Raw genomic sequence first — 17,168 nt, 5'->3', positions numbered from 1 at the left:
AATAGAAATACTTCTAGCTGGAGCAAATTAATGCTCAATGAGGAACAGGTGACTATCAGTTAGGAGAAACTGACATGCCAATGACTGCGTCCAAAATCGCATACTTGAACAGTACGTACTAAATTTGAGACAGTGCACACTGCTCGGTTGGTAAAGCAGTACACAAGTGTGCAGTATGCACGCAACCTTGTATGTACTACCTCCGCCATCTTACCAACATCACGTGATGCATGACGTCTCATCGCCACAGTTATAACAATATTAAAATCGGACAAAATTAATGCTGTCGTTCTCCACAAAGCTATTGATAACGTTGTTCAGGCTTGTACTAAATCATAACATGTTTAATGTTTGTTTCACTCCACTTTCCACCATCTTTCTTCTTCGCTACGAACGCCTTTGCAGCTCCAGTTGAATTATGGGATAAATTATCGGATCGTAAGTGTGCATCGTTTGCATACTCCAAAATGGCTGCCCAGGCAGTAGGTCATCCGGGTACTTTTCGCGTACTGTTTCATGTGTACTACGTATTCGGACATACTAACCGCTCTCGCATACTGCTTTTGCGTACTGTTCAGTATGTAAGTATGTGATTTTGGACGCAGCCAATCATAACCAAGTCACGCCCCACTTCTCCACAGCAGGTGGGCCCATTACACACCACTGTATATATAACAATAAACACAATTTCTTACTGCTGTATGCTTGGTGTAGTTAGAACAAAATAATAGCTATGTGCTTTTGGTTGGTAACAACAAACAAATTTAACATGCAGTATTAGCCCTTATTTTATCATGTCTATATCTTTTGCAGATTGAATGCTCAAGTATATCAGAATACTCTGAGAAAATAATCAAGTCCAACCACCTGGATAACGGTAAATCTTATTTTAAAATGTACATGCATGTGTTACTTGAAAATACACGATTTGGCCAAAAGTATGTGGACACCTGTTCAGTTTGTCTGATATCCCCTTGAGAAATCATTGGCATAAATATCAAGTAATGTCCCATTCTTGTCCCGCCCCATTACTCTTTTGTAAAGGCCTTCCACTGGAATCTTTAAACAAACCTGATTCACTGATTTAACTGATTTTATACAAGTTATAGCCAACGCTGAGGCTAAATTTGATACATTTACATTTTCAGCATTTAGCAGATGCTTTTTATCCAAAGCGATTTACAATACTGGGACAGGACACAGTCTAAGCAATTGAGGGTTAAGGGCCTTGTTCAAGGGCCCAACAGCAGCAACCTAACTGTGGTGAGGCTTGAACCAGTGACATTCTGATTACTAGTCCAGTACCTTAACCACTAGGCTGCACAGTCCCTGTGGTGTCAACTTTTGACTATATAGTGTAATAACAATACCAAAGACTTCTCATAGCACAGTTGTGTTTGTTTGTACAACAAGGAAATGGTGACACATTTCCCAATTAGCTAACAGTGATTCATCATAATCAGCAGCAGTCACTTCCTGTACAGGGCACGCACTTCCTAAGTGTGATATCATTTGTGGTTGTTTATTTAAATAAGCCCATAACAGTTAGTCAGTGAATTACTGCAGTGTCATTGGTCATTAAAGACTGACAGCTTGTCTGCTGGAAGAAAGAGAAACAAGAGATGGATGGATAACAAAAAAAAAAAGAAAAAAGAGAGAGAAGTAAAGCAGTTTCACTTTGAACCTCAAAGCAGGGCTAATTTCATTAAAAAAAAAATTCATTTTCATTTTTCACTCCAAGCAGTATCTAGAGCTGGCAAAATACACTATAGCCAAAAGTACAGACATTTCATATAAACATGTGTTATTCTTTCCTCACAAACTTATTTATAGTTACATTTTTAACCCACAATTGCTTTGGATGTTTTTTGTATAGCACTTTTTACAATGGACATTGTTTCAAAGTAACTTTACAGAATCCAAGACCAACAGACCAGGACCAAAAACCCCTGTTGAGCAAGTGGAGGGCTACAGAGGCAAGGAAAAACTCCCTTAAAAATACAGGAAGAAACCTTGAGAGGAACCAGAGGAACCTAGAGGAACCTAGCACAAAAATAAAAAAATATATAATAATGTAAACAGTTGGAGTTTCCTATTATTCAGCGGCCCGGTGTAGAGAGTTCCTGACATTTTTGGTGCAAACATGCCAGGTTCCCGTCACATCTAGAAGGAGCAGCATTTTTGGCACAGCAGTTGTGACTAAACACAACTCAATAAATTGTGGGTTAAGGGCCTTGCTCAGGGGCGAGGCTGTTAATCACTAGGTCAGTACCTTAAGCTATGAGCTACCACTGCCCCAATAATTTAGATGGGTGACTACATACTTTTGGCCACATAGTGTATATTAGTTTAACTATGGATTTGTGTTTTAATTATGAATTTATTTTTGAGGGGGCTTGGGCGGTAAATTACCACGGTTCCATGGTTCCCTTGCAGTGCTATCGGTTGGTCAGGTGTTTACATACAGACAAGATTGGCTAGATTGTCAGAGGTGGTGAAATGGCTGAGGCCCTGTGATGGATTGGTGTCCTGTCCGGTGTGTGTTATTGCATTGCTCCCAGTGATTCCAGGAAAACAGACACACCAGGACAATGACTAGAATAAAGAGGTGGTGAAATAGGAAAATGAAATGAAATACTAAATCCGAGACATACATTCTCCAGTCCATTGCAGGGTAACCCAAACTACACAGTCACTCATTCCCTCTTAAATAGGGGTCATTTAAAGCAGTGGTTCCCAACCACAGATACCAGTCTGTGGGTCATTTATTACCGGGCCGCTTAGAAAGAATAAATAATTAGAGATCACTACAAAATCAATGAAAACACTGCTTCCATTCCCAAACAAATTTACGGAGTAGATCGGACATAGGAACACACTTTGGGTGTTATTATCTCCTATAACCCCTAGTTCCCACTGTTTTTCCATCATTGGTGAGTGGTATTGTTATGCACTTTGTGTTTTTTATTATGCTTATCATTTAATTTTATTTTACATCCTCCCGCCCCTGCCAGTCTGTGAAATGATATCTTATATTAAACCAGTCCGTGGTGCAAAAAAGATTGGGGACCGCTGATTTAGAGCATCCAGCTCACATATGTTATTGTTAGGTGAGGTGAGGTGAGTATCACAAAGCTTGGTTCTTGGGACACATGTTGCTTTGTGATGCCCCCTTTTGTACTATCGTGCAGCCCTCAAAATTTAGCCTGAAATGCATAAATAATAGTGAAGAAAATTGCATAGATACTTGTCTTATGTCCCTACTAAAATCTAATTTATAAAATGATGAGTACATTTTGAGTAACACTGTGTATTTGTGTATTTAATACTATCCCTATAGAACATAGTTTTGTGTATATTCAGAATAACACAAACACAGTACTGTGTACAATTTTGGTAGTGCCATATCAGGATGTGCATGTGTTTGATTAAAGTGTGTGTTCATGTATGTGTATATGTGTGCTTTTGTTTTGCAGTTATTACCATCTTCAAGGGAAAAGTGGAGGAGACAGAACTGCCTGTTGATCAGGTGGACATTATTGTCTCTGAGTGGATGGGCTATTGTCTTTTCTATGAATCCATGCTGAAGACTGTCATATATGCCAGAGACAAGTGGCTAGTAAGTGTGTATTTGATGTGTTTAGGTAGTATTCAGACTTATTTCTATAGTATTCTGTCATATCTATACTGTTATGTCTGTACTTTCTCACAGCATGTACAATGTTGTGAAAAACGTATTGCCAGTCTAAACCTAATAACCGGTTGTGCCACCCTTGGCAATAACAACTGCAACACATTTTTGCAATAAATTGTGATGGATTTTTAACACCTCTGTGGAGGAATTTTGGCCCACTTATTGAAGAATTGTTTTCATTTTGCTACTGGGTTTTCAAGCATGAACTGCCTGTTTAAGGTCTTGCCACAGCATCTTAATTAGATTCAAGTTAGGAATTAGATGTACTTACAGTGGAATGTGGTTTTAGTTTAATGGCAGATGTAATGTGACACATGTTAAAACCCACCCTTGATTTATCAGTCCACAGAATATTATCCCAGAAGTTCTGGGGGTCATCTAGATGATGTTTGGCAAATGAGCCTTTGTGTTCTTTTTGGTCATCAGTGGTTTGCACCTTGCAACTCTCCCATGGATGCCGTTTTAGCTCTGTGTCTTTCTTATTTTAGAATCATATATCATATATATAATATCATGTGTATTTGAATATTTTTGGAACTGCTTTTGGTGACCGTCTAGCCTGCTTCCCATTGCCAGACAGGTTTGATTTAAGCGACGTTTACGTTCATGGCTGGTGTAATTAAACCCAGTTGTTAACTGAATTTGGTAATATGGTTGATTTAGTAGGTAGAAGTAAAATAGATTTTTCACATAGAGCCAGGTAGGCTGGCACTTTATCTAAAAGCATTGTGTGTTTACTTGGGTTATTTATGTCTAATATTAAAAGTAGTTTGGTGTTTTGAAACTTAAATATACAAAAAAGAAGAGATTGGGAGAGGGGGCAAATACTTTTGCACTGTATCTGAGTAGGCAGCTGTGTACGGAATATGAAGCTGATGACACATTCATTGTAAATCACTGTGAGGGGATTTATTAAGTGCGTTAAAGTAGGAATATTTTAATGCATTAACATTTGCTGAATAGCACACAAGTGGGATTAATGCACACAAGAGGGACAAGGTGTGAGAATAAAAATGATATGAGTGATATTTTAATGTGTCAGCTGTGTGAAATGAATAAGATAATGCTTGGTGACGTAAGTAATATGATTACTTACTTTTTTTTTTTTTAGAAACCTGGAGGGTACATGTTCCCAGATAAAGCAACATTATATGTGGTGGCCATAGAGGACAGACAATATAAAGACTTTAAAATCCATTGTAAGTATGCACACATATATGGTTTTGCTTCAAAGATATATGTATTATGTATACATTTAATTATTCAACTACACAGTTGTATCTTTCATCCACTGCTGCAGACCCCTACCCTGACCAAGGAGTTCCATACTCAATTTGATCCCTCCAAAATGTGTAGTAACCAATCTAGTAACCAATAGTTTTTTTTACCTGCACGAGGTGTGTTCACACAGTATCAGTATCATGTATAGAGTCACGCATTGATCTCCATCATTCACCATTTCTGTACAGGTGACATTGACTAGTTAGAAAGGCTGCAACTGCATTTACACCGTTTAGAAGACACTCTTTATCCAAAGTGAGCTACAGTTGTGACTGATACAATACAAGCAATTGAGGGTTAAGTGCCTTGCTCGGGGCCCAACAATGGGAATTTGGCAGTGGTGTGACTTAAACTGGCACCCTTTCATTTGCTAGTTCCAATTGCCCTCCGATTGCTAGTTCAGTACCCTTACTGCCCATGCAGCAGCAATGAGTAATCCCTATAGCCAATCAAGACATAGCCAATCAAGCCTGTGTAGATGCCTGGCTTGAGAACACAAGATCTCAACAGTGGTGAGCTAGCACATTAGACCACTGCGCCACTTAATATATATATATATATATATATATATATATATATACAGTATATACAGTATATACAGTATATATATACAGGGGTTGGACAAAATAACTGAAACACCTGGTTTTAGACCACAATAATTTATTAGTATGGTGTAGGGCCTCCTTTTGCAGCCAATACAGCATCAATTCGTCTTGGAAATGACATATACAAGTCCTGCACAGTGGTCAGAGGGATTTTAAGCCATTCTTCTTGCAGGATAGTGGCCAGGTCACTACGTGATGCTGGTGGAGGAAAACGTTTCCTGACTCGCTTCTCCAAAACACCCCAAAGTGGCTCAATAATATTTAGATCTGGTGACTGTGCAGGCCATGGGAGATGTTCAACTTCACTTTTATGTTCATCAAACCAATCTTTCACCAGTCTTGCTGTGTGTATTGGTGCATTGTCATCCTGATACACGGCACCGCCATTGGATGCACATGGTCCTCCAGAATGGTTCGGTAGTCCTTGGCAGTGACGCGCCCATCTAGCACAAGTATTGGGCCAAGGGAATGCCATGATATGGCAGCCCAAACCATCACTGATCCACCCCCATGCTTCACTCTGGGCATGCAACAGTCTGGGTGGTACGCTTCTTTGGGGCTTCTCCACACCGTAACTCTCCCGGATGTGGGGAAAACAGTAAAGGTGGACTCATTAGAGAACAATACATGTTTCACATTGTCCACAGCCCAAGATTTGCGCTCCTTGCACCATTGAAACCGACGTTTGGCATTGGCACGAGTGACCAAAGGTTTGGCTATAGCAGCCCGGCCGTGTATATTGACCCTGTGGAGCTCCCGACGGACAGTTCTGGTGGAAACAGGAGAGTTGAGGTGCACATTTAATTCTGCCGTGATTTGGGCAGCCGTGGTTTTATGTTTTTTGGATACAATCCGGGTTAGCACCCGAACATCCCTTTCAGACAGCTTCCTCTTGCGTCCACAGTTAATCCTGTTGGATGTGGTTTGTCCTTCTTGGTGGTATGCTGACATTACCCTGGATACCGTGGCTCTTGATACATCACAAAGACTTGCTGTCTTGGTCACAGATGCGCCAGCAAGACGTGCACCAACAATTTGTCCTCTTTTGAACTCTGGTATGTCACCCATAATGTTGTGTGCATTGCAATATTTTGAGCAAAACTGTGCTCTTACCCTGCTAATTGAACCTTCACACTCTGCTCTTACTGGTGCAATGTGCAATTAATGAAGATTGGCCACCAGACTGGTCCAATTTAGCCATGAAACCTCCCACACTAAAATGACAGGTGTTTCAGTTATTTTGTCCAACCCCTGTATATATACAGTATATACGTATATATACTGTATATATACAGGTATATATAGTGGGGAAAATAAGTATTTGATCCCCTGCTGATTTTGTTTGATTTTGTAAGTTTACCCCCTTACAAAGACTTGAACAGTCTATAATTTTTATGGAAGGTTTATTTTAACAGAGAGAGACAGAATATCAACAAAAAATCCAGAAAAAAACATTAAATAAAAGTTATACATTAATTTGTATTTAATTAAGGGAAATAAGTATTTGATTTTGAAATTAATTTATAACCTTTATTTAATGTTTTTTTCTGGATTTTTTGTTGATATTCTGTCTCTCTCTGTTAAAATAAACCTTCCATATAAATTATAGACTGTTCAAGTCTTTGTAAGGGGGTAAACTTACAAAATCAGCAGGGGATCAAATACTTATTTTCCCCACTGTATATATATATATATATATATATATATACAGTGTATCACAAAAGTGAGTACACCCCTCACATTTCTGCAGATATTTAAGTATATCTTTTCATGGGACAACACTGACAAAATGACACTTTGACACAATGAAAAGTAGTCTGTGTGCAGCTTATATAACAGTGTAAATTTATTCTTCCCTTAAAATAACTCAATATACAGCCATTAATGACTAAACCACCGGCAACAAAAGTGAGTACACCTCTTAGTGAAAGTTCCTGAAGTGTCAATATTTTGTGTGGCCACCATTATTTCCCAGAACTGCCTTAACTCTCCTGGGCATGGAGTTTACCAGAGCTTCACAGGTTGCCACTGGAATGCTTTTCCACTCCTCCATGACGACATCACGGAGCTGGCGGATATTCGAGACTTTGCGCTCCTCCACCTTCCGCTTGAGGATGCCCCAAAGATGTTCTATTGGGTTTAGGTCTGGAGACATGCTTGGCCAGTCCATCACCTTTACCCTCAGCCTCTTCAATAAAGCAGTGGTCGTCTTAGAGGTGTGTTTGGGGTCATTATCATGCTGGAACACTGCCCTGCGACCCAGTTTCCGGAGGGAGGGGATCATGCTCTGCTTCAGTATTTCACAGTACATATTGGAGTTCATGTGTCCCTCAATGAAATGTAACTCCCCAACACCTGGTGCACTCATGCAGCCCCAGACCATGGCATTCCCACCACCATGCTTGACTGTAGGCATGACACACTTATCTTTGTACTCCTCACCTGATTGCCGCCACACATGCTTGAGACCATCTGAACCAAACAAATTAATCTTGGTCTCATCAGACCATAGGACATGGTTCCAGTAATCCATGTCCTTTGTTGACATGTCTTCAGCAAACTGTTTGCGGGCTTTCTTGTGTAGAGACTTCAGAAGAGGCTTCCTTCTGGGGTGACAGCCATGCAGACCAATTTAATGTAGTGTGCGGCGTATGGTCTGAGCACTGACAGGCTGACCCCCCACCTTTTCAATCTCTGCAGCAATGCTGACAGCACTCCTGCGCCTATCTTTCAAAGACAGCAGTTGGATGTGACGCTGAGCACGTGCACTCAGCTTCTTTGGACGACCAACGCGAGGTCTGTTCTGAGTGGACCCTGCTCTTTTAAAACGCTGGATGATCTTGGCCACTGTGCTGCAGCTCAGTTTCAGGGTGTTGGCAATCTTCTTGTAGCCTTGGCCATCTTCATGTAGCGCAACAATTCGTCTTTTAAGATCCTCAGAGAGTTCTTTGCCATGAGGTGCCATGTTGGAACTTTCAGTGACCAGTATGAGAGAGTGTGAGAGCTGTACTACTAAATTGAACACACCTGCTCCCTATGCACACCTGAGACTTAGTAACACTAACAAATCACATTACATTTTGGAGGGAAAATGACAAGCAGTGCTCAATTTGGACATTTAGGGGTGTAGTCTCTTAGGGGTGTACTCACTTTTGTTGCCGGTGGTTTAGACATTAATGGCTGTATATTGAGTTATTTTGAGGGAAGAATAAATTTACACTGTTATATAAGCTGCACACAGACTACTTTTCATTGTGTCAAAGTGTCATTTTGTCAGTGTTGTCCCATGAAAAGATATACTTAAATATCTGCAGAAATGTGAGGGGTGTACTCACTTTTGTGATACACTGTATATATATATATATATATTTGCCCGATTGCATTTTGCTGCTAACCTCTACTCTTGACCGAGGAGAGCTGTGACTAACGCATGCCCCCTCCAACACGTGTGCAGTATATGACTTCATCTTTTCACCTGCACAAGACAAGTTCATATGGGTCTCAGTCTCATGCACGGAGAGTTACACACTAATCTTTACTCAGCCAGCATAGGTCGTATTTGAATCAATTATGAGGAATCCCCTCCGGCATTCAACCTTGACAGAGCCAATCATTGTCTGTGTATGCGCCCAGCCTGCCAATAGCAGAGCTGAGATTTGAAATGACAAGTTCAAGATGTAAGCTCTGTTATATTCCAGGCTTGGGGGTACCATGGGGCTAGACAGCCTGGTGACAACTCTGGGTAAAAAAGTCTTTTCTCAGTCTTGCTGTATAAGTGTACAGAGGGTCCCTGACAATCTTGAGGGCTGTCTAAATGTACCGCAGTTAAATGAACCCAATATGCCACATGCCTAACCAAAGTGGAATGATAAAACTACAAAAACAACAAAAATAAAACTACAAAATAAAGGGTTGCTGAAATAACAAAAAATACCTAATACAATCCACATGTGTGAAGTTGGAGGGTGCTTAAACATCCACACAGAAAGGTTAAATCCTTTAGCTGTACTCTGCCTTTACTTAATTAAAAACATGTAACAAGGGATTGAATGGAATGATTGCTCTGTATTACTGTCTTCTGATTTCTAGGGTGGGAGAATGTTTATGGTTTTGATATGACCTGCATTCGTAATATTGCCATGATGGAACCGCTGGTTGATATTGTGGATCCAAAACAAGTCGTGACCAACGCTTGCCTTATTAAGGTATGAACATTAAGTGTTTACAAGTGCGTAGGTGGACAGGCATAAAAAAATTAAACAAGAAAGGTAGTGAACGGTTAAGTATTTGAGTCTGGTTTCCTGTTAATGTTACTTGATTAATACTTCCCTAATATTTAGACAATATTCATCGCTGAGAAAGCACACTACACACATGTTTGGAGTGACTTGACTGGTAATCAGTGTGCGAACAATTTGACTGATAGAACTAAAAGTGAGACTAACGTAATGTACAAATCTCTGTTGTTCCCAGGAAAGGGGAACGTCACCCCAGCATTTCCTCCCATTAGTACCTTTTTTTTGATACAGTCAAGAACTAGCACCTTGCAAGATGCAATAGTCTGCAATTTAGGTGGAAAATAAAAATAAGCGGTTAAAAAAAATTAATAAGTGGAATCAGTTTGTAAGCCAACTCTTCCAGTGAAACCCAAACGTTAAACTGCAACCCGCAACCAGAACTGCAACCCAATCCAGCTAGCTGGTCCACCTAAATCCTGAACATTATACCACTGCAGATCAAGGCTTCCCCCTTGGTCCTAACTAACAAAATAAAGAGAACCAGAATTCAGCAGAGACGAATAACTGAATCGTTTAGGGTGACTCGTTTATGCAAAACAGAGTCAATGCACTTGGCAAACACCATCACAGGTAACATTGTATCTCCAGTTCACCTAACTTACATGTCTTTTGACTGTGGGAGGAAACCGGAGCTCCCAGAGGAACCTTGACAGACACAGGGACAACATGCAAATTTCACACAGAAAGGACCCAGGCCACTCTACCTGGGAGCTGTGAGGCGACAGCACTACCCACTGAGTAGTACACAACATCGGCCATCTACTTTACCATTTAGGTCATGCAAATGCAAAGAATTAGTGCCACACTTATTGGCTTGAATGAGCGCTGCAGCACCTGGGAGATGTAGCTCCTTATTTCTGCAAACAACTTGACCTTCACTTTACATTAACAGATAAATTATGAATACCTAAATAATTATAAATTATGAAATATTCTTCATTGGTTGTAATTGTAAACCTTCAATGTTTCCCGCTAGTCAAATGTGAGAAGCAGCCATAACACATCCATTTTTTATTAACTGAACAGTGAAGAACGTCATATAGAGATTATAAGACTTGTTATCTGATTTATTATTCTGCCTCTGTTGCCCTCAAGCTGGCATCACTGCAGGTTTAAATTTCCTTTTGTGTGCAGTCCTTTCCAATTCCAAAGTATCAGAGATAGTTTACAAACACAAAGGGAGGTGAAACAGCATCAGACACCAGGCAGATAAAGGAGGCAGAAGGAGATTTCAGTATCAGTATAGTTCCCTGGTTCTATTATGGGAGTATTCATGACAGATAAGACTGAAAGACCTGAAAGATAAGACCCTCTATGATGTAGAACAGCCTGTTGTCTCATTGTTTGGTTTTCTGAGGGAGAAGCAAAGGGGGGATAAATCTGATGATATCATGTTATCAAGATATAAAAGCTTGTATTGTGCCTATACATAAAGATTATGCGTTTTTAATAAAAATAATAATTTTGCTGTCATAAAAATAAAAAGGTAGACGGGGCAGTCCGGGTCCTTTCTGTGTGGAGTTTGCATGTTCTCCCTGTGTCTGCGTGGGTTTCCTCCGGGAGCTCCGGTTTCCTGCCACAGTCCAAAGAACTTGCAGTCAGGTTAATTGGAGACATTGAATTGCCCTATAGGTGAATGTGTGTGTGTGTGTGTGTGTATGTGTGTCTGCCCTGCGATGGACTGACGCCCCGTCCAGGGTGTTACTGTGTGCCTTGCGCCCATTGAAAAGCTGGGATAGGCTCTAATGCTGTGCTTATAATTTATTTGGTCACTGCTATTTTAAATACCTTTTTTAGTCCAGAAAAAATTATTGTTTATGGCGGTCACTCATACCTACATAAAGTGCCATCAGAAAGTATTCACACCCCTTCACTTTTTCCACATTTTGTTACGTTACAGACAATGTTACAGAAATCCGATTTGAGTATAGTTTTCTTTTAAAAAATCTACATGAAATAGCCCATAATGACAAAGTGAAAACTTGTTTTCAGACATTTTTGTAAATTTATTAAAAATGTAAAAATTTAAACATAATAGGTACATAAGTATTCACACCCATGGCTTAATATTTTGTTGAAACACCTTTGGCAGCAATCACAGCCTCAAGTCTTCTTGGGTATGTCTGTACAAGCTTGGCACACCTGTTTTTGGGCATTTTCTCCCATTCTTTCCTGCAGATCCTCTCAAGCTCAGTCAGGTTGGATGGGCAGCGTCTGTAGACAGCCATTTTTAGGTCTTTCCAGAGATCAATTGGATTCAAGTCCGGGCTCTGGCTGGGCCACTCAAGGACATTCACAGACTGCTCCTGAAGCCACTCCTTTGTTATCTTGGCTGTGTGCTTTGGGTCATTGCCGTGTTGGAAGATGAATCGTCACCCTAGTCTGAGTTCCAGAGCACTCTGGAGCAGGTTTTCTTAAAGAATCTCTCTATATTTGGCTGCTGTCATCTTACCCTCTATGTGGACTAGTCACCCAGTTCCTGCCGCAGAAAAACATCCCCACAGCATGATGCTGCCACCACCATGCTTGACAGTAGGGATGGTGTTAGCCAGGTGATGAGCAGTGCTTGTTTTCCTCCAGACATGACGCTTGTAGTTCAGGCCAAAAAGTTCTATTTTGGTTTCATCAGACCAGAGAATTTTGATTCCTCTGGTCTGAGAATCCTTAAGGTGCTTTTTGGCAAACTCCAAGCGGGCTGCCATGTGCCTTTTAGTGAGGAGTGGCTTCCATCTGGCCACTCTACCATAAAGGCCTGATTGGTGGAGTGTGTTAGCAACAGTTGACCTACTGGATGGTTGTCCTATCTCCACAAGGGAACACTGGAGCTCTGCCTTAGTGACCATTGGGTTCTTGGTCACCTCTCTGACCAAGGCCCTTCTTTCCCGATTACTCAGTTTGGTCGGGCGGCCAGATCTAGGGAGGGTTCTGGTGGTTCCAAACTTCTTCCATTTCCAAATAATGGAGACCACAGTGCTTTTCGGGACCTTCAATGCTGCCGAAATGGTTTTGTATCCTTCCCCAGATTTGTGCCTTGACACAATCCGGTCTCTGCGGTCTAAAGACAATTCCTTTGACTTCATTGCTTGGTTTCTGCTCTGATATGCACTGTCAACTGTGAGACCTTTTATAGACAAGTGTGTGCCATTCCAAATTATGTTCAATCAACTGAATTTACCACAGGTGGTCTCCAATCAAGTTGTAGAAGCATCTCAAGGATGATCAGTGTAAACTGGATGCACCTGAGCTCAATTTTGAGCGTCATAGCAAAGGGTGTGAATACTTATGTACCTATTATGTTTAAATGTTTACATTTTTAAAAGATTTACAAAAATGTCTGAAAACATGTTTTCACTTTGTCATTATGGGCTATTTCATGTAGATTTTTAAAAAGAAAACTATACTCAAATCGGATTTCGAATATGTCTGTAACGTAACAAAATGTGGAAAAGTGAAGGGGTGTGAATACTTTCTGATGGCACTGTATGTATTGATGCAGTAGGCAGAGCATAGACTGAGAATGCTGAGATATCCATGTTTTTTATTTAACTTGTGGGTAACTGCATGTGTGCGGGTGTGTCCCTTGCAGGAGGTGGACATCTACACAGTAAAACTACAAGATTTAATCTTCACATCAGCATTTTGCCTACAGATCCAGAGGAATGACTACATCCATGCCCTCGTCACCTATTTCAACATCGAGTTTACCAAGTGTCACAAGAAGACGGGCTTCTCCACAGGTTCACTTTCACCAACGTATTTTTATTAAAAAACAAGTCTGCAGGCATGGTAGATATATTACATAATGAGATCTATCCTAATTATACAAATTAGGAGTTTTAGCCACACCTATTGCCAACAGGTGTATAACAAAAATTATATTAAAATTAGGTTTATTCTTTAACTTTGTGGCAACAGTTCATAAAAGACCACATTTCTGTTCCACTGTGCTTATGTTTACAAAGTGATGACCATAAAGACACAGATTGACAAGTTTGATATGGATACATTTTAGTCGCCTGTACAGATCCCTGACCTCCACCCCACTAAACATCTTTGGAATGAATTGGAATGTAGAATAGAATGTCTTTATTTGTAATATATACATATACAGGTGTACAGTATAATGAAATTCTTTTGTCACATATCCCAGCTTGTTTGGAAGCTGGGGTCAGAGCGCAGGGTCAAGGGTTAACTGTGAGGGTCAAGCCACGCACCTGCAAAAATGGAAACAAACCCAATATGCAGAATGCATAACCCAGAAGCCACAAACAAAAGGTTCAGTTAGAAAATAAAGAAGGTGGCGCCCAGGTGGCACAGCGGGATATTCCGCTAGCACACCAGCACAGAGATTCTGTACTCCTCGGTTTGAAACTCGTTGCCACCGGTCGGCTGGGCGCCATCTAGCTGGCATAATTGGCAGTGCCTGCAGCCGACGGTTCTGCTAGGGGCGGGATGACCGGACTATGTGGGTGGGGTCTTCAAACGCTGTGTAGGGACTCTGACTGGCAGATAGAGAGGCGCATGTGCAGAGTGCATGGGTGAAAAAGTCTTCCGCATAGGGTTGCGTGCGGGTCGGAGGAGGCGTGAGCAGCAATATACCTCGAGTGCAATCAGGGATCCCCCAGCAGCAGAAGACAAATTGACTATGCTAAATTGGAAGAAAAAGCATAAATAAAATAATTTAAAAAAAATAAAGAAGGTGGCCAAAATAACAGAAACAAAGTAATAAGGCACAATTATCAGCAGTGCACAGTGAATAGCAAAAAGTGGCTAAAAAAAAAAACAGTAAGAATAAAAACTGCCTGTCACACTTAGGCTTAACCAACAAGCCTGTCACGACCAAGTTACTGGAAAAAAAGAATAAAAAGAGGGAACCCAGAACAAATTGGGGACGGCAATGAACTGGCAGCCCACGCCCAGCATGGATTAAGGCCAACAAGTGCCACTTTCCACACACCAACTGTGTTCTAAGGAAAAAGGAGCCAGCAATACTGTGAGGAAGAACCACTGATTAAATAGAAGGACCTCTAGCTGGAACAAATGAGAGATTCTCAGTTAAAGGAACTGATACATTAATATTTCTGTTTACATTTTATGTTTCATAAAGAAAAGCACAGGACACAAAAATAACATTTGACAGGACAAGGGATCCAAAATTGAAAACAATGCCAGGACACGATTAAAGGCATTCTTTATTCAGTTGGAAACAAAAAACAATATGAGCCTAACATGTCATTAATTAGAAATTAAACTCACTTGTTCCCACCTAGTCAGTGCTTACATGACTTTTATTAGCCTATCAATGGTAGCTTTGATGCTTAAAAAGGGTGGATTTATTTCATGTTCCTTGTTCATAATGACAATGATGACAGCTGTCTGAGCAGACTAGAAATGCTATTATCACCAAGCAACCGGTCTAAAGGGTGCAAGTCTTTCTCCAAAGACCTTGGCAACTTGCATTCAACAGTTTGAAATGTGGTTAACAAGTTTGCCATTCATGAACCTTCCAGGATGTAGTCAGCATTGTTGTTAAAAGTATTTGGGCATGCTAGTAAAATATTGTAATGATGACATGTCCTCTTATTTCTGAAGCTTTTTATACTTAACAAGGTAATTAATGTTGACCACAACTGTAGATTTATACTGTGTACATAATGTTTGTGCATAATGCTTGTTCTATTTTATATTCTCATGGCTTTCTACATCCTGCAACATGCATGCATATTTATTTAATTATTCCTAACATTCTCAGCTCCTGATGCTCCTAGCACTCACTGGAAGCAGACAGTGTTTTATCTGGAGGATTATCTGACTGTTCGGAGAGGGGAGGAGATCCTGGGCAGCATCGCTGTGAAACCCAATGAGAACAATGAGGTAAGAGTGGGTTGATGGTGTATAAATAATAAAAGTAAGATGCATTAATATTGACACTTGCTTTCTCTTTCTGAGTGAATTCACTTTAAGAAAAATATGGTTATAAATCATCTGTTTTGTTTGGTAATATTTGTAAATATTTTGGTAATTTTTAGTTTATTGAACATAATTTAGGACAAAACGCCCTAAAGTGATGAAAGATTTATCTTGAACATTTAGTAACAAAGATCCTTCTCTCAGTATTGTTGATGATTGGCCTTGGCTTTGTTAAATAAAACTGAAGCAACATTGGGATTTATCTGGTTTATATACGGTGTCCCTTTATATTAAGCAACACCAACAAAAAGTCACTTCATGCTTTGTCACCTTTCATAACACAAACTTACGGACGTCTTTATGCAAACCAACTGAACGTGTGTGTTTTAAACGCTATGTGTTATTGAAAAAGGGGTAGTGAGAGCACAGTCTTATCTGTACAGTATGTCCGCTGTGATGAGCCGTTGGGCAAAATCCATAAACAGCGGCAAAGGAGCAGATTCGAGCACGAAGGTCATCAGTATGTTTTTTATCAGTATGTTTTTTGCCAAATGTAACACGCATTACTCCTACATCGCACATGTTTTGATTACTTGTTGGATGGTATAAAATAAAGTGACATATGCCATATATCAGAATGGACATTAATATGTGACATCTGTTTTTGCAATAAATCAGAACATAAACACAGAAAAAAGCCATGTTTGAAAGAGCTTCTTTTGAAAGAGCTTTATATCTACAGTAATTGTTCTGTGCTTCACACACAAACACACAATAAACTAAAACTAAAAGAGCTGACATTTTTAACTGGTCGTTTAGAATCTCAGCTCTGCTATCTGGCAGGCTGGGCGGCTACATGAACAATGATTGGCTGCTGTTCATACAGGGTGGGATGAGCCAGACGGGGATTCCTCATAACTGATACAATTACAACCTCAGGGTGTGGCTCTCTGTACATAAAGCTGATCCGCATATGAACTCGCCTCATGCAGGTGAAAGGATGCAGTCGGCTACTGCCCACGTGTCATGGGGGCGTGTGTCAGTCTCGGCTTTTCTCAACCAGGTGGAGGCATCAGTAGAAAGGAAGCGTAATGCAATTGGGTAATTGGATACGCTAAATTCGGGAGAAAAAAGGAAGAAAATGCATAAACAAAAATAAATTTAAGTAACAGAAAGAGCCGCTCAGGTGGTGCAGCGGTAAAGTACGCTAGCACACGGTTGGCTGTTGTTTATAGGGTTAGGGGTAAAAAGTCGGATCATAGGTCCTCATAACTGGTGCAACTGCGGCCCCTGCTGGCTGACTGATGGCGCCTGCACAGGGCTGAGGAATAATGCTGATGGGGGTGTGGCCCTCCATACACAGTGCCCGTCGGTGTATGA

General features: G+C 40.5%; 1 protein-coding gene across 1 annotated transcript in view; it reads left to right on the top strand.

The window, feature by feature from the left end:
- The window catches only part of prmt8b (protein arginine methyltransferase 8b), a 29,269-nt gene that overhangs the window by 10,907 nt on the left and 1,194 nt on the right, over window positions 1–17,168 (top strand). The window contains exons 4-9 of the mRNA XM_063005052.1: window positions 814–877; window positions 3,477–3,619; window positions 4,806–4,893; window positions 9,670–9,785; window positions 13,465–13,615; window positions 15,631–15,752. Coding sequence (XP_062861122.1) covers window positions 814–877; window positions 3,477–3,619; window positions 4,806–4,893; window positions 9,670–9,785; window positions 13,465–13,615; window positions 15,631–15,752 — 684 coding nt within the window. The remainder of the gene's footprint in view (window positions 1–813; window positions 878–3,476; window positions 3,620–4,805; window positions 4,894–9,669; window positions 9,786–13,464; window positions 13,616–15,630; window positions 15,753–17,168) is intronic.

The sequence above is a fragment of the Trichomycterus rosablanca genome, chromosome 1 (assembly GCF_030014385.1).
Source record: "Trichomycterus rosablanca isolate fTriRos1 chromosome 1, fTriRos1.hap1, whole genome shotgun sequence".
Taxonomy (NCBI): domain Eukaryota; kingdom Metazoa; phylum Chordata; class Actinopteri; order Siluriformes; family Trichomycteridae; genus Trichomycterus; species Trichomycterus rosablanca.
The sequence above is the reverse complement of the archived record's forward strand: the minus strand, read 5'-3'. Positions and strand labels throughout refer to the sequence as shown.